General features: G+C 42.4%; 1 protein-coding gene across 1 annotated transcript; it reads right to left on the bottom strand.

Annotated features, from left to right (window-relative positions):
- Positions 1-329: 329 nt before the first annotated feature.
- On the bottom strand, positions 330-1,265 carry LOC149452015 (olfactory receptor 8G17-like). Its single transcript, XM_089689886.1, has one exon. It carries the CDS (start codon positions 1,263-1,265, stop codon positions 330-332), a length of 936 nt encoding a protein of 311 aa, XP_089546012.1.
- Between the last annotated feature and the right edge of the window lie 23,887 nt (positions 1,266-25,152).

Raw genomic sequence — 25,152 nt, 5'->3', positions numbered from 1 at the left:
GTTGCCGCAGTCTTTGGTCATCTCCTGTACTGTGTCCGCAGTCTCTGGTCATCCCTGTACTGTGTCCGCAGTCTCTGGTCATCCCTGTACTGTTAATTAGTTTGCACTACTGTACGAGTTGTTTTTTCTAAACCAAAAGCTCGATATTCAGGTTTCATTGCAGTGTTGGCACTTTGAAAGAAATAAGTTGGTTTTGGGTTGCAGTTTGGGCACTCGGGCTCAAAAAGGTTCGCCATCACTGGTCTATAGAATGCATGAAGGTAAAAAACCTTGAGCCTTTACAATCTCTTTAAATATCTGCCTGTCGGGGAATTTTTAAATCATGGACTTTACTTCCACTGTAAGATAATCTTCCTTAAAACATCTCGGAATGCTGTTCTGAAATCCTGGTTCCTCAAACTATAAATCAGAGGATTGAGGAGAGGAAGTATCACGGTGTAAAACATGGACACCACTTTGTTACCAGCAAACTGATGACCTCCATTTGGTTGAAGATAATTAAAGCAAATAGAAACATAATATATAATCACCACTGTGAGATGAGGGGTACATGTAGAGAAAACTTTACTCCTATTGCCCTTCACTTTCATCTTTAGAACAGTTTTGAATATATAGACGTAGGGGAAGAAGGTCATTATTAGATTCCCTATTTCAAGGAAGCCACCCATGAAAAAAATGAGCAGAATGTTGATGAAGATGTCGCTGCAGGAGATCTGAAACAACTGTGGAAGGTCACAGAAGAAACTTTCTATAATATCTGATTCACAAAAGGTTAATTTAAAAGCATAAAATGTGTGAACTGAAGAATAGATAAAACTGAGAAACCACCCACTGCATATCAAATATAGACACATTTTCCAGCTCATGATCTCTATGTAATGCAATGGCTTACAAATAGCGATGTATCGATCATAGGACATGATGGACAACAGAAAAGTCTCATAAAAAGCAAAAAATATAAAGAAGAAGACTTGGGTCATACAAGCTGTTGTTGTAATATTTCTTCTCTTGGTATGAAGATCAAATAGCATTCGTGGGACGATGACTGAAGAACTACACAGGTCCAAACTGGCCAGGTTCCCAAGGAAGTAATACATAGGAACATGGAGGTGAGAATCGGTGGCTACAAGGACAATGATCAGCAAATTCCAGATTACTGTCAGAAGGTAGATGAGAAGGAAGAAGAGGAACAGAGGGAGATGAAGAGTTGGAAGATCGGACAGTCCAGAAAAAAATAATTCCTTCAAAATTGTCTGATTCTGCATTGCAACAATAGAACTCACTTTTAATACTTGTAAATAAAAAATTTAGAAAAAATACTCAGTATTATTGTTCAATATACAATATATGCAAGTATTAAAAAATATATACAATTCATGTTTTCCTTCCTTCATCAAATACAATGATTTATTACAAATCACTACATCAAATGTAGAAATTCTAGAACAATTTTGCAAAAGTAGATGTAAAATTAAAAGGTTTTGCAGAAAACATGAGCCAGTCTCAACCATGTCATGTGAAAGAATTCTTCACCCCAAATCTCAGATGTTGGTGGAAATATTACTGTCCAATGAAGGCGGATCAGAGTGTTTTGCATCGTAAAAGATACTTACACAGTTATATAGTTAGCAGACTGAAAAAAGAGACATTCCCCTAGTGCAAACAAGAGAAAATACAAACAAATAAATACAGATCCTTCATATACACAATCCTATATATGGAGATTAAATCTCTTTTCCTCCAGATGTAAAGGGTTCCCCTTGTCCTCTGTAATGACCTGAAAGTGAATAACTCAAAGATAAGCTCACTTTCTGGACCACTTGTGTATTTATACATGGATATCATATCCCCCCTTATGTATAATACATGGAGATCATATCCCCCCTTATGTATTATACATGGAGATCATATCCCCCCTTATGTATTATACATGGAGATCATATCCCCCCCTTATGTATTATACATGGAGATTATATCCCCCCTTATGTATTATACATGGAGATCATATCCCCCTTATGTATTATACATGGAGATCATATCCCCCCTTATGTATTATACATGGAGATCATATCCCCCTTATGTATTATACATGGAGATCATATCCCCTCCTTATGTATTATACATGGAGATCATATCCCCCCTTATGTATTATACATGGAGATCATATCCCCCTTATGTATTATACATGGAGATCATATCCCCCCTTATGTATTATACATGGAGATCATATCCCCCTTATGTATTATACATGGAGATCATATCCCCCCTTATGTATTATACATGGAGATCATATCCCCCTTATGTATTATACATGGTGATCATGTCCTCCCCTTATGTATTATACATGGTGATCATATCCCCCCTTATGTATTATACATGGAGATCATATCCCCCTTATGTATTATACATGGAGATCATATCCCCCTTATGTATTATACATGGAGATCATATCCCCCCCTTATGTATTATACATGGAGATCATATCCCCCCTTATGTATTATACATGGAGATCATATCCCCCCCTTATGTATTATACATGGAGATCATATCCCCCTTATGTATTATACATGGTGATAATATCCCCCCTTACGTATTATACATGGAGATCATACCCCCCCTTATGTATTATACATGGAGATCATATCCCCCCTTATGTAATATACATGGAGATCATATCCCCCCTTATGTATTATACATGGAGATCATATCCCCCCTTATGTATTATACATGGAGATCATATCCCCCCTTATGTATTATACATGGAGATCATATCCCCCTTATGTATTATACAAGGAGATCATATCCCCCTTATGTAATATACATGGTGATCATATCCCCCCTTATGTATTATACAAGGAGATCATATCCCCCTTATGTATTATACGTGGAGATCATATCCCCCTTATGTATTATACATGGAGATCATATCTCCCCCTTATGTATTATACATGGAGATCATATCCCCCCTTATGTATTATACATGAAGATCATATCCCCCCTTATGTATTATACATGGAGATCATATCTCCCCCTTATGTATTATACATTGAGATCATATCCCCCCTTATGTATTATACATGGAGATTATATCCCCCTTATGTATTATACATGGTGATCATATCCCTGCATATGTATTATACATGGAGATCATATCCCCCCTTATGTATTATACATGGAGATCATATCCCCCTTATGTATTATACATGGAGATCATATCCCCCCCTTATGTATTATAAATGGAGATCATATCCCCCCTTATGTATTATACATGGAGATCATATCCCCCTTATGTATTATACATGGAGATCATATCCCCCCTTATGTATTATACATGGAGATCATATCCCCCTTATGTATTATACATGGAGATCATATCCCACTTATGTATTATACATGGAGATCATATCCCACTTATGTATTATACATGGAGATCATATCCCCCTTATGTATTATACATTGTGATTATATCCCCCCTTATGTATTATACATGGTGATCATATCCCCCCTTATGTATTATACATGGAGATCATATCCCCCCTTATGTATTATACATGGAGATCATACCCCCCTTATGTATTATACATGGAGATCATATCCCCCCTTATGTATTATACATGGAGATCATATCCCCCCTTATGTATTATACATGGAGATCATATCCCCCCTTATGTATTATACATGGAGATCATATCCCCCCTTATGTATTATGCATGGTGATCATATCCCCCTTATGTATTATACATGGTGATCATATCCCTCTTATGTATTATACATGGAGATCATATCCCCCCCTTATGTATTATACATGGTGATCATATCCCTCTTATGTATTATACATGGAGATCATATCCCCCCTTATGTATTATACATGGAGATCATATCCCCCCTTATGTATTATACATGGAGATCTTATAACCCCTTATGTATTATACATGGTGATCATATCCCCCCTTATGTATTATACATGGTGATCATATCCCCCCTTATGTATTATGCATGGTGATCATATCCCCCCTTATGTATTTTACATGGAGATCATATCCCCCCTTATGTATTATACATGGAGATCATATCCCCCTTATGCATTATACATGGAGATCTTATCCCCCCTTATGTATTATACATGGAGATCATATCTCCCTTATGCATTATACATGGAGATCATATCCCCCCTTATGTATTATACATGGAGATCATATCCCCTTATGTATTATACATGGAGATCATTTCCCCCTTATGTATTATACATGGAGATCATTATCCCCCCTTATGTATTATACATGGAGATCATTATCCCCCCTTATGTATTATACATGGAGATCATATCCCCCCCTTATGTATTATACATGGTGATCATATCCCCCTTATGTATTATACATGGAGATCATTATCCCCCCTTATGTATTATACATGGTGATCATATCCCCCCTTATGTATTATACATGGAGATCATATCCCCCCTTATGTATTATACATGGAGATCATATCCCCTTATGTATTATACATGGAGATAATTTCCCCCTTATGTATTATACATGGAGATCATATCCCCCCTTATGTATTATACATGGAGATCATATCCCCCCTTATGTATTATACATTGAGATCATATCCCCCCTTATGTATTATACATGGAGATCATATCCCCCTTATGTATTATACATGGAGATCATATCCCCCCTTATGTATTATACATGGTGATCATATCCCCCCTTATGTATTATACATGGAGATCATATCCCCCCTTATGTATTATACATGGAGCTCATATCCCCCCTTATGTATTATACATGGAGATCATATCCCCCCTTATGTATTATACATGGAGATCATATCCCCCCTTATGTATTATACATGGTGATCATATCCCCCCTTATGTATTATACATGGAGATCATATCCCCCCTTATGTATTATACATGGAGATCATATCCCCCCTTATGTATTATACATGGAGATCATATCCCCCCTTAAGTAAATAAACTTTTTTATTATACATATAAGTACACAAAACAAGATACTTTATCGGGGTACATTCCACCCTGTACTGCGATGCAATGCATAAATACACCACATAATAAATACACTCACCCAGCGGTATGATGCCTAATGTGATGTGCGGAGCAAAATTTCCCGAACCATCACGTTATGCATGACGCTGCTTATCCCAAAACCATTTTGTGGCTGCCTAACATTACACCGGAGTACCTAGCAGCGTGATATCAGAGGTGCAGTGCCTGGGTTAGACCCCTCTCCCACAAAACCTACATGGCACCGTGGCATAACCCATAGCATGCAAAGCAAAGCTCTTCAAACCATATCAATAAACACCATCAACATGCTAATATCAACATTAAATAAAACCTTTCCATTGTCACTAAATACATTGCTTTAGACCCAGTGAGGCCACCACTGAGACTCTGAGCTTCAATGCAGGAAGATCATGGCTGGTGGGAGGGGTTGGCAGGGTGCTGTATATGGCTTTCTGAAAACACCACAGCACCCTGCCTCAGTAACACTCTCAAGGGTTAACAGCTCTGATGCAATAAGTATGGTCACTCCTGGGAAGACTTTGCAAACATCATAATGCCTTAATGGGTGGGAGGAGTGTCTATGCATACTATGTTTGTATGGAGATGACCCTAGGTAACGTCCACATGTAATGTTGAGCCTTCATGATAAAAGGACTGAAATACAAAAGAGTGAAAGGGGTGGACCGGGGAACATCAGGCTAGGGAAGAAAGGGCTAGATGATGCTAGAGGAAGGGGGATGGTCTGAAGAGGCTTTGGAGGCAAATATGGGAGAAGGTGATGAGGGGGGCTAGAGAACTGAAGGTCTTGGGAGAAGCAGGGAGGATGCTTTCTGCTCCTCCCATTACATATTAAAGGATTTACTAAAACTGGAGCACACAGAATCTGGTTTACAGGCAGTTGATGTTTTTTCTATCTTCCTCCAAATGCCCCTCCATGATAGTCTATGGTGGAGATTTTTTAAGACTGGAACACACAGAATCTGGTGCAGCTGTGCATAGTACCCAATCAGCTTCCAGGTTTTATTGCCAAAACTTAATTGAACAAGTTGAAATTAGAAGCTGATTGCCTCCCATGCACAGCTGCACCAGATTCTGTGTGATCTAGATCTAAAAACTCTCCACCATAGACTATCATGGAGAGGCATTTAGAGGCAGATACAAAAAACATCAACCGCCTGTAAAACAAGTGCTTTTGAGCTCAAGTTTGCAAGTGGCAGTACGCTTTTTGCAGGCATATAGGGATTTAGTTAGATACAGAGCAACCAGAAAGTATTCACAGCGCTTAGCTTTTGCCACATTTTGTTATGTTACAGCCTTATTCCAAAATGGATTAAATTCATTTTTTTCCTCAACATTCTACAAACAAGACCCCATAATGACAACGAGAAAGAAGATTGTTTTGAAATCTTTGCAATGTATTAAAAATAAAAAATAAAATAAAAAACACATGTATATAAGTATTCACAGCCTTTGCCACGACACTCAAAATTGATCTCTGGTGCATCCTGTTCCCACTGATCATCCTTGAGATGTTTCCACAACTTGATTGGAATCCACCTGTGGGAAATTCAGTGGATTGGACATGATTAGGAAAGGCATACACCTGTCTATAGAAGGCCGCACAGGTAACAGTGCATGTCAGAGCACAAACCAAGCCACAAAGTCCATGGAATTGTCTGCAGACCTCCTAGATAGGATTGTGTCAAGGCACAGATCTGGGGAAGGGTACAGAAACATTTATGCAGCATTGAAGGTCCCAATGAGCACAGTGGCCTCCATGCTCTGTAAATGGAAGAAGTTTGAAACCACCAGGAATCTTCCTAGAGCGGGTCGCCCAGCAAAAATAAGTGATCAAGGGAGAAGGACCTTTGCCAGGGAGGTAACCTGTATGACTCATTAGTGTTGCAAGGTCTTAAGTTTGAATGGTGAGCAGGTGTGTTAAATTTGGTGTTATCATTCTCACTCTCTCATACTGGTCACTGGAAGTTCAACATGGCACTTCATGGCAAAGAACTCTCTGAGGATCTGAAAAAAAAGAATTGTTGTTCTACATAAAGATGGTGTAGGCTATAAGAACATTGTCAAGACCCTGAAACTGAGCTGCAGCATAGCAACCAAGATCATACAGTGGTTTAACAGGACAGTTTCCACTCAGAACAGGCCTCGCCATGGACGACCAAAGCTGTTGAGTGCACGTGCTCAGCGTCATAACCAGAGGTTGTCTTTGGGAAATAGACATATGAGTGCTGCCAGCATTGCTGCAGAGGCTTAAGGGGTGGGGGAGTCAACCTGTCAGTGCTCAGACTATACGCCGCACACTGCATCACATTGGTCTGCATGGCTGTTGTCCCAGAAAGAAGCCTCTTCTAAAGATGATGCACAAGAAAGCCCGCAAACAGTTTGCTGAAGACAAGCAGACTTAGGACATGGATTACTGGAACCATGTCCTGTGGTCTGAGGACACCAAGATAAACTGATTTGGTTCAGATGGAGTCAGGCGTGTGTGGCAGCAACCAGGTGAGGAGTATAAAGGCAAGTGTGTCTTGCCTACAGTCAAGCATGGTGGTGGGAGTGTCATGGTCTGGGGCTGCATGAGTGCTGCCGGCACTGGGGAGCTACAGTTCATTGAGGGAACCATGAATGCCAACATGTACTGTGACATACTGAAGCAGAGAATGATCCCCTCCCTTCGGAGACTGGGCCGCAGGGCAGTATTCCAACATAACGACCCCAAACACACCTCCAAGACAACCGCTGCCTTTCTGAAGAAGCTGAGGGTAAAGGTTATGGACTGGCCAAGCATGTCTCCAGACCTGAACCCTATTGAGCATCTGTGGGGCACCCTCAAATGGAAGGTGGAGGAGCGCAAGGTCTCTAACATCCACCAAGCTCTGGTGAACTCCATGTCCAAGAGGGTTAAGGCAGCACTGGAAAATAATGGCGGCCACACAAAATATTGACACTTTGGGCCCAATTTGGACCTTGTCACTTAGGGGTGGACTCACTTTTGTTGGCAGCAGTTTAGACATTAATGGCGATGTGTTGAGTTATTTTGAGGGGACAGCAAATTTACATGTTATACAAGCTGTACACTGACTACGTCACATTGTAGCAAAGTGTCATTTCTTCAGTGTTGTCACATGAAAAGATACAATACAATATTTACAAAAATGTGAGGGATGGACTCACTTCTGTGATATACTGTATATATATATATATACTTTGAGGTTGATTTACGAGATTGCAAAATTCTGAGGCAGATCTGCATTGCAGCCAATCAGCTTCAAACTTCAACTTGTTCAATTAAGCTTTGATAAAAATCCTGGAAGCTGATTGGTTACTATGCAGAGCTGCACCTGATTTTGCACTCCCCAGTTTGAGTAAATCAACCCCTATGCAGGGGCGGACTGACCATTTGGAAACTTGGGCACTGCCTGAGGGCCCAGGGTCAGTAGGGGGCCTCATGAGATGCCCCTGGTTCCTTTTTCATAGGCTTTTTTGAGTTTGGGCAAAGACAGAGGGGCCCCATGATCCTCTATTGCCCGGGGGCCCCATGAGTTATCAGTCCGCCCCTGCCCCTATGTATATTTTGTCCTATCAAAGAAACAAAATCTGAGGTGGACAACATACTGTATGTACAGATCTTTTAAAGTAAAGGCTATTCTGATATTGTATTGTTTTAGCTTCTCCCCTTATTTTGCTCCAGATACCTCCAGCAGAGATGAATGCTGATAGAAGAGGGGTGGGGAGGTTTCCTCGGGACGGATCAATTCAAAGGGTCCGATGTGGAGACATTTTGCTGAAAAAAAATTAAAGCAATCTACCAGAATATCGGTGTGACATTTGAGTCACAATACAGTATTATCAGCTCCACACACATATATTTATAATGCAGAAATTCCCCCTGACATCTCCGGAGCACACGGGAGTGTATGCTGGCTCCAAATTCATCGGAGATTAATCCTAGGAGTAAAAATGAATCTCTACAGAAAACAAAGCATTGCCTGAATTATCCTATCCCTCAGCGACACACAAACCAGGTTACTGTTTAAATAAATAAATTATTTTTTTTACTACCAGAATTTAATGATGCATAAATGTTTTTCCAAAGTTAGAAAGGAAAAGTTGAGACTCTGAATTGAGACTGAAAGTAAACTGAATGTCAAAAACGTAAAAAAAAAGTGCAATAAAAAATAAATAAAGATATTATAACTAATAAATATATTATAATAAATAAATATATTAAATAATATATTTGTCTGGCTTTAGATCAGTGTCAATGATTGTTGAAATTTCCAAGGAATATCCAAGTTCTTATATACATGCGTTCTGGAAAATCGATTTTCTTTTCGGGTGCTAAGAAGGCACCCAATGAGAATGGGTTTCCTATGAAAGTTTCTGTGAGATGGAAATATCAACCTTTCTAAAGAGTCATTTTCTGACATTGTCGATCCACATTTTATAAGGTTTACTGTACATACAGCCAAGTAAATACACAGCTCACACATTATTATTATTATTATATAGGATTTATGGCGCCAACAGTTTTCTCAGCACTTTACAATATAAAGGGAGACAATACAACAACAAAGCAATTCAATACAAGAGGGTTAGGAGGGCCCTGATCCTGAAAGCATACAATGTTAAAGGGAGGGGCTGGTGGTACAATAGGTAATAACTGTGGGGGACGAACTGATAGGAGAAATAGAAGATTCAGTCAACAGCTAAAGGCAGGATAGGCTTTCCTGAAGAGATAGGTTTTAAGGGATCATCTAGAAGTGAACAGAGTAGAAGATAGTCAGACAGATTGGGGTAGAGAGTTCCAGGAGACGTCCTGAAGATGAGCATGAGAGGAGGAGACAGGGGAAATAGAGAGCAGGAGGTCTTGGGAGGAGCAGAGAGGACGGTTTGAGTGATATTAGGAGACGACATTGGTGATAAAGTTTGGGGTGGAATTGTAAATGGCTTTATATGTTATTGTTAATGTTTTGAATTTTGTTTCTTGGACAATGAGAAGCCAGTGGAGGGATTAGCAGAGAGGGATGGCCGATATGGAACTGTTGGTAAGGTGGATGAGTCTGGCAGCAGCATTCATGATAGACTGAAGAGGGGATAGCCTGCGATGAGGTCGGCCAATGAGCAGGGAGTTGCAATAGTGAAGGAGAGAGATAAAAAAGGAGTGAGTAAGTTGCTTATTGGTTTCAATGGTTAAAGGGGCATAGTTACGGAGGTTGCGTCTACAAGATTTGGACAGTGATTGGATTTGGGGCTAAAGGACAGGTCAGAGTCCGGGATTACACCTAGTACCCTGGCATGAGGGGAGGGACTGATGGTTGTATTATTGATCTTGATGGAGAAGTCTGGGGAGGGGGCACTGGCTGGAGGGAATATTATGAGCTCAGTTTTAGAAAGATTGCATTTGAGGAAGTGGAGTGACATCCATGCTGATATGTCAGTTAGTAAGTTAGTGATGAGAGAGGAGACTGAAGGGGTGAGGTGAGGAATAGTGAGATGGATTTGTGTGTCATCAGCATAGAGATGGTACTTGAAGCCATGGGAGTTTCAAGTCAAGTGACCAAAGGAGGATGTGTAGATGGAATAGAGAAGGAGTCCAAGAACAGAACCATACAGGAGCCCTGCAGAAAGAGGGAGTGGAGAGGATCAGGCATAGATATAGGTAACACTGAAGGAGTGCTGTGATAGGTAGGAAGAGATCCAGGAGAGAGCAGAGTCTTGGAGGCCAAGAGAATAACATTTTTTGAGGAGGTGGGGATGGTCAACACTATCAAAGGCCACAGAAAGGTCTAGTAGTAAGAGTATGGAGTAGTGGCCATTGGTATTAGCAATTAGTAAATCATTACTGAGTTTTAGTAGGGAAGTTTCTGTGGAGTGTAGTAAGTGAAAGTCAAACTGTAGGAGGTCTAGAAGGTTGTTGTCAGTGAGTTAGGAGTCTAGAGCTATGAACACTTAGCTGTAAATAAGTGTTCTAAGAGTTTAGAGATAAACGGGGAGCAATAAGATGGGTCTTAAGTTGTTCAGGTTGATGGGGTCCAGTGAGGGCTTTTTAAGTATGGGAATGATCTGTGCATGCTTTGGGGGTGAGAGTGACAATAGAGGGGGAGAGATTAAATATGTGAACAAGGGAGCATAGGATAGAAGAAGAGGGTGACCGTAGTAGATGTGGGGGTACAGGATCCAGGGGACAGGAGGTAAGATGGGCTTCTGAGAAAACTTTAGTGACCTCTTTGGTAGTAGCAAGGTCAAAAGAGGAAAGTGTTGAGGGAGCTTTAGTATAAGGTATGCTAAGTGGGATAGATGTCTGTGCAGTGGAGATGCCCCCATGACTCACTTGAAGTGATTGGCAATATTGGGAGCAGTGAGTGAGTTGCTGGGTGGAGGTGGTGGAGGTGGTGGTGGAGAAAGTAGAGAGTTATAAAAAGGGAAGAGACAATGAGGACTGGATGACAAGGTATTCATAAGAGTGACAAAGTAGGCTTGTTTGGCAGCATGAAGGAAGGAATTGTATTTTAAGAAGGCAGATTTATTTTTACCATCAACAACATTTTTTTTTTAAATATACTTTATTTTTATAAAAGTCTACAAAACAAGATACTTTATCGGGGTACATTCCACCCTGTACTGCGATGCAATGCATAAATACACTGCATAATAAATACACTCACCCAGCAGTATGATGCCTAATGTGATGTGCGGAGCAAAATTTCCCGAACCATCACGTTATGCATGACACTGCTTATCCCAAAACCATTTTGTGGCCCCCTAAGGTTACACCGGAGTACCTAGCAGCGTGATATCAGAGGTGCAGTGCCTGGGTTAGACCCCTGTCCCACACAACCTACATGGCACCGCGACATAAACCATAGCATGCAAAGCAAAACTTTTCAAACCTTATCAATAAACACCATCAACATGCTAATGTCAACATTAAATAAAGCCTTTCCATTGTCACTAAATACATTGCTTTAGACCCAGTGAGGCCACCACTGAGACTCTGAGCTTCAATGCAGGAAGATCATGGCTGGTGGGAGGGGTTGGCAGGGTGCTGTATATGGCTTTCTGAAAACACCACAGCCCCCTTCCTCAGTAACACTCTCAAGGGTTAACAGCTCTGATGCAATAAGTATGGTCACTCCTGGGAAGACTTTGCAAACATCATAATGCCTTAATGGGTGGGAGGAGTGTCTATGCATACTATGTTTGTATGGAGATGACCCTAGGTAACGTCCACATGTAATGTGGAGCCTTCATGATAAAAGGACTGAAATACAAAAGAGTGAAAGGGGTGGACCGGGGAACATCAGGCTAGGGAAGAAAGGGTTAGATTATGCTAGAGGAAGGGAGATGGTCTAAAGAGGTTTTGGAGGCAAATATGGGAAAACATGATGAGGGGAGCTAGAGAACTGATGGTCTTGGGAGAAGCAGGGAGGATGCTTTCTGCTCCTCCCAATACATATTAAAGGATTTACTAAAACTGGAGCACACAGAATCTGGTTTACAGGCGTTTGATGTTTTTTTGTATCTGCCTCCAAGTGCCTCTCCATGATAGTCTATGGTGGAGATTTATTAAAACTGGAGCACACAGAATCTGGTGCAGCTGTGCAGAGTACCCAATCAGCTTCCAGGTTTTTGTTGCCAAAGCTTAATTGAACAAGCTGAAGTTAGAAGCTGATTGGCTACCATGCACAGCTGCACCAGTGTAAATTCAATTTTTTTCCTCAACATTCTACAAACAATACCCCATAATGACAATGAGAAAGAAGTTTGTTTTGAAATCTTTGAAATTTATTAAAAATAAAAAATAAAATAAAAAAAACATTTATACAGCATAAGTATTCACAGCCTTTGCCACGACACTCAAAATTGAGCTCTGGTGCATCCTGTTCCCACTGATCATCCTTGAGATGTTTCCACAACTTGATTGGAATCCCCTTGTGGGACATTCAGTTGATTGGGCATGATAAGGAAAAGGCATAAACCTGTCTATAGAAGGTCCCACAGGTAACAGTGCATATCAGAGCACAAACCAAGCCATGAAGTCCAAATAATTGTCCGTAGACCTCCAAGACAGGGTTGTATCAAGGCACAGATCTGGGAAAGGGTACAGAAAAATGTCTGCGGCATTGAAGGTCCCAATGAGCACAGTGGCCTCCATGCTCTGTAAATGGAAGAAGTTTGAAACCACCAGGAATCTTCCTAGAGCGGACTGCCCGGCCAAAATAAGTGATCAAGGGAGAAGGGGCTTTGCCAGGGAGGTAACCAATCACCTGATGGTCACTCTGAAAGAACTCCAGTGTTTCTCTGTGGAGAGAGGAGAACCTTCCAGAAGAACAACCATCTCTGCAGCACTCCACCAATGGGGCTTGTATGGTAGAGTGGCCAGACGGAAGCCACTCCTCAGTAAAAGGCAAATGGCAGTCTGCCTGCAGTTTGCCAAAAGGCACCAGAGGGACTGTCAGACCCTATAGCACTAGTAACTAGCTAACTGGAGTTTATAATTTGCACATTATCTGATCAAGTACATACAATTATGAGAATAAATTGCATGATTAATTTATTCTTAAAAGATACACTAGTCTGTGAGGTAAGATACGTTGATATAGTGATACAGTATATAGTTACTGAATATAGCAAGTTTATCAAACATCAGGATGATATACACAGATCTTATTTATAAGCAATAGGAGATTATGTATATACTACATGTACCCGGCCATACACATAGCGTAAATGAAAACATGATTCATCAGACCAGGACACCTTTTTTCCATTGCTCTGTGGTCCAGTTATGATCATCAAGTGCCCGTTGTGGGCCCATTTGGCTGTAGACATGGATCAGCATGGACACCCTGACCAGTCTGTGAATACGCAGCCCCATACACAACAAACTGTGATTCTCTGCGTTCTGACACCTCCCTATTGGAACCAGCATTCACTTTTCCAGTAATTTAAGTTACAGTAGCTCTTCTATTGGATTAGACTACACAGGCCAGCCTTCTCTCCGCACCTGCACATACCTTGGCTTCCCTTGACCCTGTCACCGGTTACATAGTTACATAATCTGGCTGAAAAAAGAAAAAAGTCCATCCAGTTCAACCATTAAAAAAAAAAAGTTATAATCCTACACCCACAGTTGATCCAGAGGAAGGCAAAAAAAAACAGCAAAGCACGATCCAATTTGCTCCTGCAGGGAAAAAAATCCATCCTGATCCCCCGAGAGGCAATCGGATATTCCCTGGATCAACTTTCCCTACAAATGTTATATCCAGTTATATTCTGTGTATCCAAGAAACAATCCAGGACTTTCCTACAGCAATCCACTGAGCTGGCCACACCCAACTCTAGAGGGGGTCTATTCCACATTCTCACAGCTCTTACTGAGAAGAAACCTTTCCGTGTTTGGAGATTACATTTCTTTTCCTCCAGATGTAAAGAGCGCCCCCTTGTCCTCTGTGATGACCTCAGGGGGAATAACTACACCGAGTTCACTATATGAACCATTGATGTATTATACATGGAGATCATATCCCCCCCCTTATGTATTATACATGGCGATCATATCCCCCCCTTATGTATTATACATGGAGATCATATCCCCCCTTATGTATTATACATGGAGATCATATCCCCCCTTATGTATTATACATGGAGATCATATCCCCCCTTATGTATTATACATGGTGATCATATCCCCCCTTATGTATTATACATGAAGATCATATCCCCCCCCTTATGTATTATACATGGAGATCATATCCCCCCTTATGTATTATACATGGAGATCATATCCCCCCTTATGTATTATACATGGAGATCATATCCCCCCTTATGTATTATACATGGAGATCATATCCCCCTTATGTATTATACATGGAGATCATATCTCCCCTTATGTATTATACATGGAGATCATATCCCCCCTTATGTATTATACATGGAGATCATATCCCCCCTTATGTATTATACATAGAGATCATATCCCCCTTATGTATTATACATGGAGATCATATCCCCCCTTATGTATTATACATGGAGATCATATCCCCCTTATGTATTATACATGGAGATCATATCCCCCTTATGTATTATACATGGAGATCATATCCCCCCCTTATGTATTATACATGGAGATCATATCCCCCTTATGTATTATACATGGAGATCATATCCCCCTTATGTATTATACATGGAGATCATATCCCCCTTATGTATTATACATGGAGATCATATCCCCCCCTTATGTATTATACATGGAGATCATATCCACCCTTATGTATTATACATGGAGATCATTTCCCCCTTATGTAATATACATGGAGATCATATCCCCCTTATGTATTATACATGGAGATCATATCCCCCCTTATGTATTATACATGGAGATCATATCCCCCTTATGTATTATACATGGAGATCATATCCCCCCTTATGTATTATACATGGTGATCATATCCTCCCTTATGTATTATACATGGAGATCATATCCTCCCTTATGTATTATACATGGAGATCATATCCCCCCTTATGTATTATACATGGAGATTATATCCCCCCTTATGTATTATACATGGAGATCATGTCCCCCTTATGTATTATACATGGTGATCATATCCCCCTTATGTATTATACATGGAGATCATATCCCCCTTATGTATTATACATGGAGATCATATCCCCCATTATGTATTATACATGGAGATCATATCCCCCTTATGTATTATACATGGAGATCATATCCCCCTTATGTATTATACATGGAGATCATATCCCCCCTTATGTATTATACATGGAGATCATATCCCCCCCTTATGTATTATACATGGTGATCATATCCCCCTTATGTATTATATATGGAGATCATATCCCCCCATTATGTATTATACATGGAGATCATATCCCCCTTATGTATTATACATGGAGATCATATCCCCCCATTATGTATTATACATGGTGATCATATCCCCCTTATGTATTATACATGGTGATCATATCCCCCCTTATGTATTATACATGGAGATCATATCCAGTCTTCTCAGAAGCCCGCCTCACTACCTGACCCCTGGACCCTATCCCCTCTCAACTCCTCCGGTCACCCCCCTCTTCCCTCATCCGCTCCCTCACCCACATCTTTAATCTCTCCCTCTCTACTGGCGTCTTCCCCTCCCCCCTAAAACATGCGCACATCACCCCCATACTCAAAAAGCCCTCCCTGGACCCCACTGACCTCAACAACCTCAGACCAATTTCCCTGCTGCCACTCACTTCCAAGCTCCTTGAGCGCTTGGTCTTCGATCGCCTAAGCGCCCACCTGACTGACAGCAACCTCCTTGACCCACTACAGTCTGGCTTCCGTCCCCTACACTCCACTGAAACTGCCCTCCTCAAAATCACCAACGATCTACTAACCGCCAAAGCCAAAGGCGACTACTCTGTCCTCCTCCTCCTAGACCTCTCCGCGGCCTTTGACACAGTCGACCACCCCCTCCTCCTTAATAAACTACTCTCCCTTGGCATCAGAGACACCGCTCTCTCCTGGTTCTCGTCCTATCTATCCCAACGCTCCTTCAGCGTTTCCTACAACGGTGCCACCTCCTCCTCACTCCCCCTCTCTGTTGGGGTCCCCCAGGGCTCTGTCCTTGGACCCCTTCTCTTCTCCATCTACACCTCCTCCCTTGGCAAACTCATACACTCCCACGGCTTCAATTACCACCTCTATGCCGATGATACTCAAATCTACCTATCCACCCCTCACCTCACCCCCACATTCTCCGCCCGCATCACTCACCTCCTAAACGACATCTCTGACTGGATGTCGCTCCATTTCCTCAAACTCAACCTCTCCAAAACCGAGCTTCTCATCTTCCCCCCAGCCCGCGCCACCCCCCCCATCCTTTCCATCACTACCAACAACACCACCATCAATCCCGCCCAGCAAGCCAAAGTCCTTGGCGTCATTCTGGACTCAAACCTTTCCTTTCAACCTCATATCAAATCACTCACAAACACATGCAGACTCCACCTCCGCAATATTGCCAAGATACGCTCCTTCCTTACCCCAGACACCACTAAACTACTCGTACACTCCCTGATTATCTCACGCCTGGACTACTGCAACTCCCTCCTCACCGGCCTACCCCAGTGCAGGCTCTCCCCGCTTCAGACCATCCTGAACTCAGCGGCCAGACTCATCCACCTCACCACCCGCTCCACCTCTGCCACCCCCCTCTGCCTCTCCCTCCACTGGCTCCCCATTGCCCAACGCATTAAATTTAAATTGCTCACCCTGACCTATAAGGCCATTCACAACACTGCCCCTAACTACCTCACCAACCTGATTCCCAGGTACCACCCTACCCGTACCCTTCGCTCTTCACAGGACCTCCTTCTATCTTGCTCCCTGGTCTCCTCCTCCCACGCACGACTGCAAGACTTCTCCAGGTCCTCCCCCATCCTCTGGAACTCACTACCCCAATCCATCAGACTGTCACCTTCCCTCCTCACCTTCAGGCGCTCCCTGAAAACCCACCTCTTCAGGGAAGCCTACCCCACCCTCACCTAACAGCCGCTGCCCTTCCCTCCTCCTACCACTCCATCCCCCACAGCCGTTTCCTCCTGTGCCTCTACCCCCTCCCTCCTAGATTGTAAGCTCGAAAGAGTAGGGCCCTCCAACCCCTCATGTGCTGTTTGATGTTACTGTTCTGTTTCATGTATTGTCCCCCCTCTATTGTACAGCGCTGAGCAAACCCTTTGGCGCTATATAAACTCGATAAATAAATAAATAAATATCCCCCCCTTATGTATTATACATGGAGATCATATCCCCCTTATGTATTATACATGGAGATCATATCCCCCTTATGTATTATACATGGAGATCATATCCCCCTTATGTATTATACATGGAGATCATACCCCCCCTTATGTATTATACATGGAGATCATACCCCCCTTATGTAGTATACATGGAGATCATATCCCCCTTATGTATTATACATGGAGATCATATCCCCCCTTATGTAGTATACATGGAGATCATATCCCCCCTTATGTATTATACATGGAGATCATATCCTCCCTTATGTATTATACATGGAGATCATATCCTCCCTTATGTATTATACATGGAGATCATATCCCCCCTTATGTATTATACATGGAGATCATATCCCCCCCTTATGTATTATACATGGAGATCATATCCCCCTTATGTATTATACATGGAGATCATATCCCCCCCTTATGTATTATACATGGAGATCATATCCCCCCCTTATCTATTATACATGGAGATCATATCCCCCCCTTATGTATTATACATGGAGATCATACCCCCCTTATGTATTATACATGGAGATCATATCCCCCTTATGTATTATACATGGAGATCATATCCCCCCTTATGTATTTTACATGGAGATCATATCCCCCTTATGTATTATACATGGAGATCATATCCCCCCTTATGTATTATACATGGAGATCATATCCCCCCTTATGTATTATACATGGAGATCATATCCCCCTTATGTATTATACATGGAGATCATATCCCCCCTTATGTATTATACATGGAGATCATATCCTCCCTTATGTATTATACATGGAGATCATATCCTCCTTTATGTATTATACATGGAGATCATATCCCCCCTTATGTATTATACATGGAGATTATATCCCCCCTTATGTATTATACATGGAGATCATATCCCCCTTATGTATTACACATGGAGATCATATCCCCCTTATGTATTATACATGGAGATCATGTCCCCCTTATGTATTATACATGGTGATCATATCCCCCCCTTATGTATTATACATGGAGATCATATCCCCCCCTTATGTATTATACATGGAGATCATATCCCCCCCTTATGTATTATACATGGAGATCATATCCCCCCCTTATGTATTATACATGGAGATCATATCCCCCTTATGTATTATACATGGAGATCATATCCCCCCTTATGTATTATACATGGATATCATATCCCCCCTTATGTATAATACATGGAGATCATATCCCCCCTTTTGTATTATACATGGAGATCATATCCCCCTTATGTATTATACATGGAGATCATATCCCCCCTTATGTATTATACATGGAGATCATATCCCCCTTATGTATTATACATGGAGATCATATCCCCCTTATGTATTATACATGGAGATCATACCCCCCCTTATGTATTATACATGGAGATCATACCCCCCTTATGTAGTATACATGGAGATCATATCCCCCCTTATGTATTATACATGGAGATCATATCCCCCCTTATGTATTATACATGGAGATCATATCCTCCCTTATGTATTATACATGGAGATCATATCCTCCCTTATGTATTATACATGGAGATCATATCCTCCCTTATGTATTATACATGGAGATCATATCCCCCTTATGTATTATACATGGTGATCATATCCCCCCTTATGTATTATACATGGAGATCATATCCCCCCTTATGTATTATACATGGAGATCATATCCCCCCCTTATGTATTATACATGGAGATCATATCCCCCCCTTATGTATTATACATGGAGATCATACCCCCCTTATGTATTATACATGGAGATCATATCCCCCTTATGTATTATACATGGAGATCATATCTCCCCTTATGTATTATACATGGAGATCATATCCCCCTTATGTATTATACATGGAGATCATATCCCCCCTTATGTATTATACATGGAGATCATATCCCCCCTTATGTATTATACATGGAGATCATATCCCCCCTTATGTATTATACATGGAGATTATATCCCCCCTTATGTATTATACATGGAGATCATATCCCCCTTATGCATTACACATGGAGATCATATCCCCCTTATGTATTATACATGGAGATCATGTCCCCCTTATGTATTATACATGGTGATCATATCCCCCCCTTATGTATTATACATGGAGATCATATCCCCCCCTTATGTATTATACATGGAGATCATATCCCCCCCTTATGTATTATACATGGAGATCATATCCCCCTTATGTATTATACATGGAGATCATATCCCCCCTTATGTATTATACATGGAGATCATATCCCCCTTATGTATTACACATGGAGATCATATCCCCCTTATGTATTATACATGGAGATCATATCCCCCCTTATGTATTATACATGGTGATCATATCCCCCCCTTATGTATTATACATGGTGATCATATCCCCCCCTTATGTATTATACATGGAGATCATATCCCCCTTATGTATTATACATGGAGATCATATCCCCCCTTATGTATTATACATGGAGATCATATCTAGAGATGAGCGAATCGAAGTAGCCGAAGTGGAATTCGAGTCGAATATCGGAAAAATTTCGATTCGCGCCGAATCCGAAAAATAGCCTACTTCGGACGCGCGAATCAAAATTTTTCCGAAAATGGCGGCGGACATGTGCGGCGACGGAGTGGGGATGTCTGGGAAGGCGCGCAGACAAGGCGCGCTGACCCATAATGCATTCCTCAATGACATGTGATCGCATCAGCCAATCAGCAGCCAGCCAGCCAGCACTGTGTAATGGTCGAGCTATAAATAGCGGCCATTTTGGAATTCTTCATTTGCCTGCAGTCATTGAACAGAGGCAGACCGCTCTGTATTAGGGACAAAGTTAGGGCCACAGAAACGATACTTGGGGACAGAGAAACGTTACTTAGGGACAGAGAACCATTACTCAGGGACACAGAATTGTTAATGAGGGCCACAAAATCGTTACTTAGGGACAAAGAAACGCTAGTTAGGGCTACAGAATTGTTACTCAGGGACAGACAGAATTGTTACTGAGTGCCAGAGAATTGTTACTTAGGGCCACAGAAACGTTATTAGGGCCACAGAATTGTTACTCAGGGACAGACAGAATTGTTACTGAGTGCCAGAGAATTGTTACTTAGGGCCACCGAAACTTTAGTTAGGGCCACAGAATTGTTACTCAGGGACAGACACATAATTGTTACTGAGGGCCACAGAACTGTTACTTAGGGCCACAGAAACGTTATTAGGGCCACAGAATTGTTACTCAGGGACAGACAGAATTGTTACTGAGTGCCAGAGAATTGTTACTTAGGGCCACAGAAACTTTAGTTAGGGCCACAGAATTGTTACTCAGGGACAGACACAGAATTGTTACTGAGGGTCACAGAACTGTTACTTAGGGCCACAGAAACTTTAGTTAGGGCCACAGAATTGTTACTCAGGGACAGACACAGAATTGTTACTGAGGGCAACAGAACTGTTACTTAGGGCCACAGAAACTTTAGTTAGGGCCACAGAATTGTTACTCAGGGACAGACACAGAATTGTTACTGAGGGCCACAGAACTGTTACTTATTGCCACAGAATTGTTACTCGCACAGACACAGAATTGTTACTCAGGGACACAGAATTGTTACTGAGGGCCACAGAACTGTTACTTAGGGCCACAGAATTGTTACTCGCACAGACACAGAATTGTTACACAGGGACACAGAATTGTTACTGAGGGCCACAAAACCGTTACTTAGGGCCACAGAATTGTTACTCAGGGACACAGAATTGTTACTGAGGGCCACAGAACTGTTACTTAGGGCCACAGAATTGTTACTCGCACAGACACAGAATTGTTACTCAGGGACACAGAACTGTTACTGAGGGCCACAGAACTGTTACTTAGGGCCACAGAATTGTTACTCGCACAGACACAGAATTGTTACACAGGGACACAGAATTGTTACTGAGGGCCACAGAACCGTTACTTAGGGCCACAGAATTGTTACTCAGGGACACAGAATTGTTACTGAGGGCCACAGAACTGTTACTTAGGGCCACAGAAATTGTTACTCGCACAGACACAGAATTGTTACTCAAGGACACAGAACTGTTACTGAGGGCCACAGAACTGTTACTTAGGGCCACAGAATTGTTACTCGCACAGACACAGAATTGTTACTCAGGGACACAGAACTGTTACTGGGGGCCACAGAACTGTTACTTAGGGCTACAGAATTGTTACTCGCACAGACACAGAATTGTTACTCAGGGACACAGAATTGTTACTGAGGGCCACAGAACTGTTACTTAGGGCCACAGAATTGTTACTCGCACAGACACAGAATTGTTACACAGGGACACAGAATTGTTACTGAGGGCCACAGAACCGTTACTTAGGGCCACAGAATTGTTACTCAGGGACACAGAATTGTTACTGAGGGCCACAGAACTGTTACTTAGGGCCACAGAATTGTTACTCGCACAGACACAGAATTGTTACTCAGGGACACAGAACTGTTACTGAGGGCCACAGAACTGTTACTTAGGGCCACAGAATTGTTACTCGCACAGACACAGAATTGTTACTCAGGGACACAGAACTGTTACTGAGGGCCACAGAACTGTTACTTAGGGCCACAGAATTGTTACTCGCACAGACACAGAATTGTTACACAGGGACACAGAATTGTTACTGAGGGCCACAGAACCGTTACTTAGGGCCACAGAATTGTTACTCGCACAGACACAGAAACGTTACTCAGGGACACAGAATTGTTACTGAGGGCCACAGAACTGTTACTTAGGGCCACAAAAACGTTAGTTAGGGCCACAGAATTGTTACTCAGGGACAGACACAGAATTGTTACTGAGGGCCACAGAATTGTTACTGAGGGCCACAGAACCGTTACTTAGGGCCACAGAATTGTTACTCAGGGACACAGAATTGTTACTGAGGGCCACAGAACCGTTACTTAGGGCCACAGAATTGTTACTCAGGGACAGACACAGAATTGTTACTGAGGGCCACAGAATTGTTACTGAGGGCCACAGAACCGTTACTTAGGGCCACAGAAACGTTACTCAGGGACACAGAATTGTTACTGAGGGCCACAGAACCGTTACTTAGGGCCACAGAAACGTTAGTTAGGGCCACAGAATTGTTACTCAGGGACAGACACAGAATTGTTACTGAGGGCCACAGAATTGTTACTGAGGGCAACAGAACCGTTACTTAGGGCCACAGAACCGTTACTTAGGGCCACAGAATTGTTACTCAGGGACAGACACAGAATTGTTACTGAGGGACACAGAATTGTTACTGAGGGCCACAGAACCGTTACTTAGGGCCACAGAATTGTTACTCAGGGACACAGAATTGTTACTGAGGGCCACAGAACCGTTACTTAGGGCCACAGAATTGTTACTCAGGGACAGACACAGAATTGTTACTGAGGGCCACAGAATTGTTACTGAGGGCCACATAACCATTACTTAGGTCCACAGAAATGTTACTCAGGGACACAGAATTGTTACTGAGGGCCACAGAACCGTTACTTAGGGCCACAGAAACGTTAGTTAGGGCCACAGAATTGTTACTCAGGGACAGACACAGAATTGTTACTGAGGGCCACAGAATTGTTACTGAGGGCAACAGAACCGTTACTTAGGGCCACAGAACCGTTACTTAGGGCCACAGAATTGTTACTCAGGGACAGACACAGAATTGTTACTGAGGGACACAGAATTGTTACTGAGGGCCACAGAACCGTTACTTAGGGCCACAGAATTGTTACTCAGGGACACAGAATTGTTACTGAGGGCCACAGAACCGTTACTTAGGGCCACAGAATTGTTACTCAGGGACAGACACAGAATTTTTACTGAGGGCCACAGAATTGTTACTGAGGGCCACAGAACCGTTACTTAGGGCCACAGAAACGTTACTCAGGGACACAGAATTGTTACTTAGGGCCACAGAACTGTTACTTAGGGCCACAGAATTGTTACTGAGGGACACAGAATTGTTACTGAGGGCCACAGAACCGTTACTTAGGGCCACAGAATTGTTACTCAGGGACACAGAATTGTTACTGAGGGCCACAGAACTGTTACTTAGGGCCACAGAATTGTTACTGAGGGACACAGAATTGTTACTGAGGGCCACAGAACTGTTACTTAGGGCCACAGAATTGTTACTTAGGGACACAGAATTGTTACTGAGGTCTACAGAACCGTTACTTAGGGCCACAGAATTGTTACTCAGGCACAGACACAGAATTGTTACTGAGGGCCACAGAATTGTTACTGAGGGCCACAGAACTGTTACTTAGGGCCACAGAAACGTTACTCAGGGACACAGAATTGTTACTCAGGGACAGACACAGAATTGTTACTCAGGGACAGACACAGAATTGTTACTGAGGGACACAGAATTGTTACTGAGGGACACAGAATTGTTACTTAGGGCCACAGAAACGTTACTCAGGGACACAGAATTGTTAATCAGGGACAGACACAGAATTCTTACTTAGGGACAGACACAGAATTGTTACTCAGGGACACAGAATTGTTACTGAGGGACACAGAATTGTTACTGAGGGACACAGAATTGTTACTCAGGGACACAGAATTGTTACTGAGGGACACAGAGTTGTTACTGAGGGACACAGAATTGTTACTCAGGGACACAGAATTGTTACTCAGGGACACAGAATTGTTACTGAGGGACACAGAATTGTTACTGAGGGACACAGAATTGTTACTGAGGGACACAGAATTGTTACTGAGGGACACAGAACTGTTACTTAGGGCCACAGAAACGTTAGTCAGGGACAGACACAGAATTGTTACTCAGGGACACAGAATCGTTGAATTAAAGAGTATGTCAGACAACATGCAGAGGAGTGGCAGAGGAGGCAATGTTTTAGGAGCGAGCAGACGTGGCAGCAGAGGAAGGGGTCGAGGCAGCACTATTCACAGCCAGAAACCAGTGCTCCCGGTGTCATCCAGTACAGTGAGGAAGAGCTAACAGAGGGCGGTCAGGAACGGGGGGAGACATCCGCCTCTTCAGCAGCCAGGCGAAGAAGTAGTGGCGAGGAGAGTGGCTCGGTAGCCGGTCTAGAGACAGGTCTGTCTCCTGACCCACACGCAGCCGAGGGGGCTAGTAGTGAGGCGGAGACCCTAATTGATGATGATGAGGCTGATCGCACTTGGCAGCCTCGTCGTCATCAGGCTATTGCTTCCGCATCATCAGGAGAAGAGGGTGGCAGCTTGGCAGCGAGCAAAACAGTCGGTGGGTTGTCTCCATCGCCACAC

This window comes from Staurois parvus, unplaced genomic scaffold, assembly GCF_062004578.1.
Source record: "Staurois parvus isolate SC_StPar_1 unplaced genomic scaffold, SC_StPar_1.0 ptg000503l, whole genome shotgun sequence".
Lineage (NCBI taxonomy): Eukaryota > Metazoa > Chordata > Amphibia > Anura > Ranidae > Staurois > Staurois parvus.
Note: the sequence above shows the minus strand (reverse complement) of the source record. Positions and strands in the feature narration are given on the sequence as shown.

Coding starts and splice junctions, on each gene's coding strand:
- LOC149452015 (XM_089689886.1), bottom strand. CDS start 1,265: ATGCAGAATCAGACAATTTTGAAGGAATTATTTTTTTCTGGACTGTCC.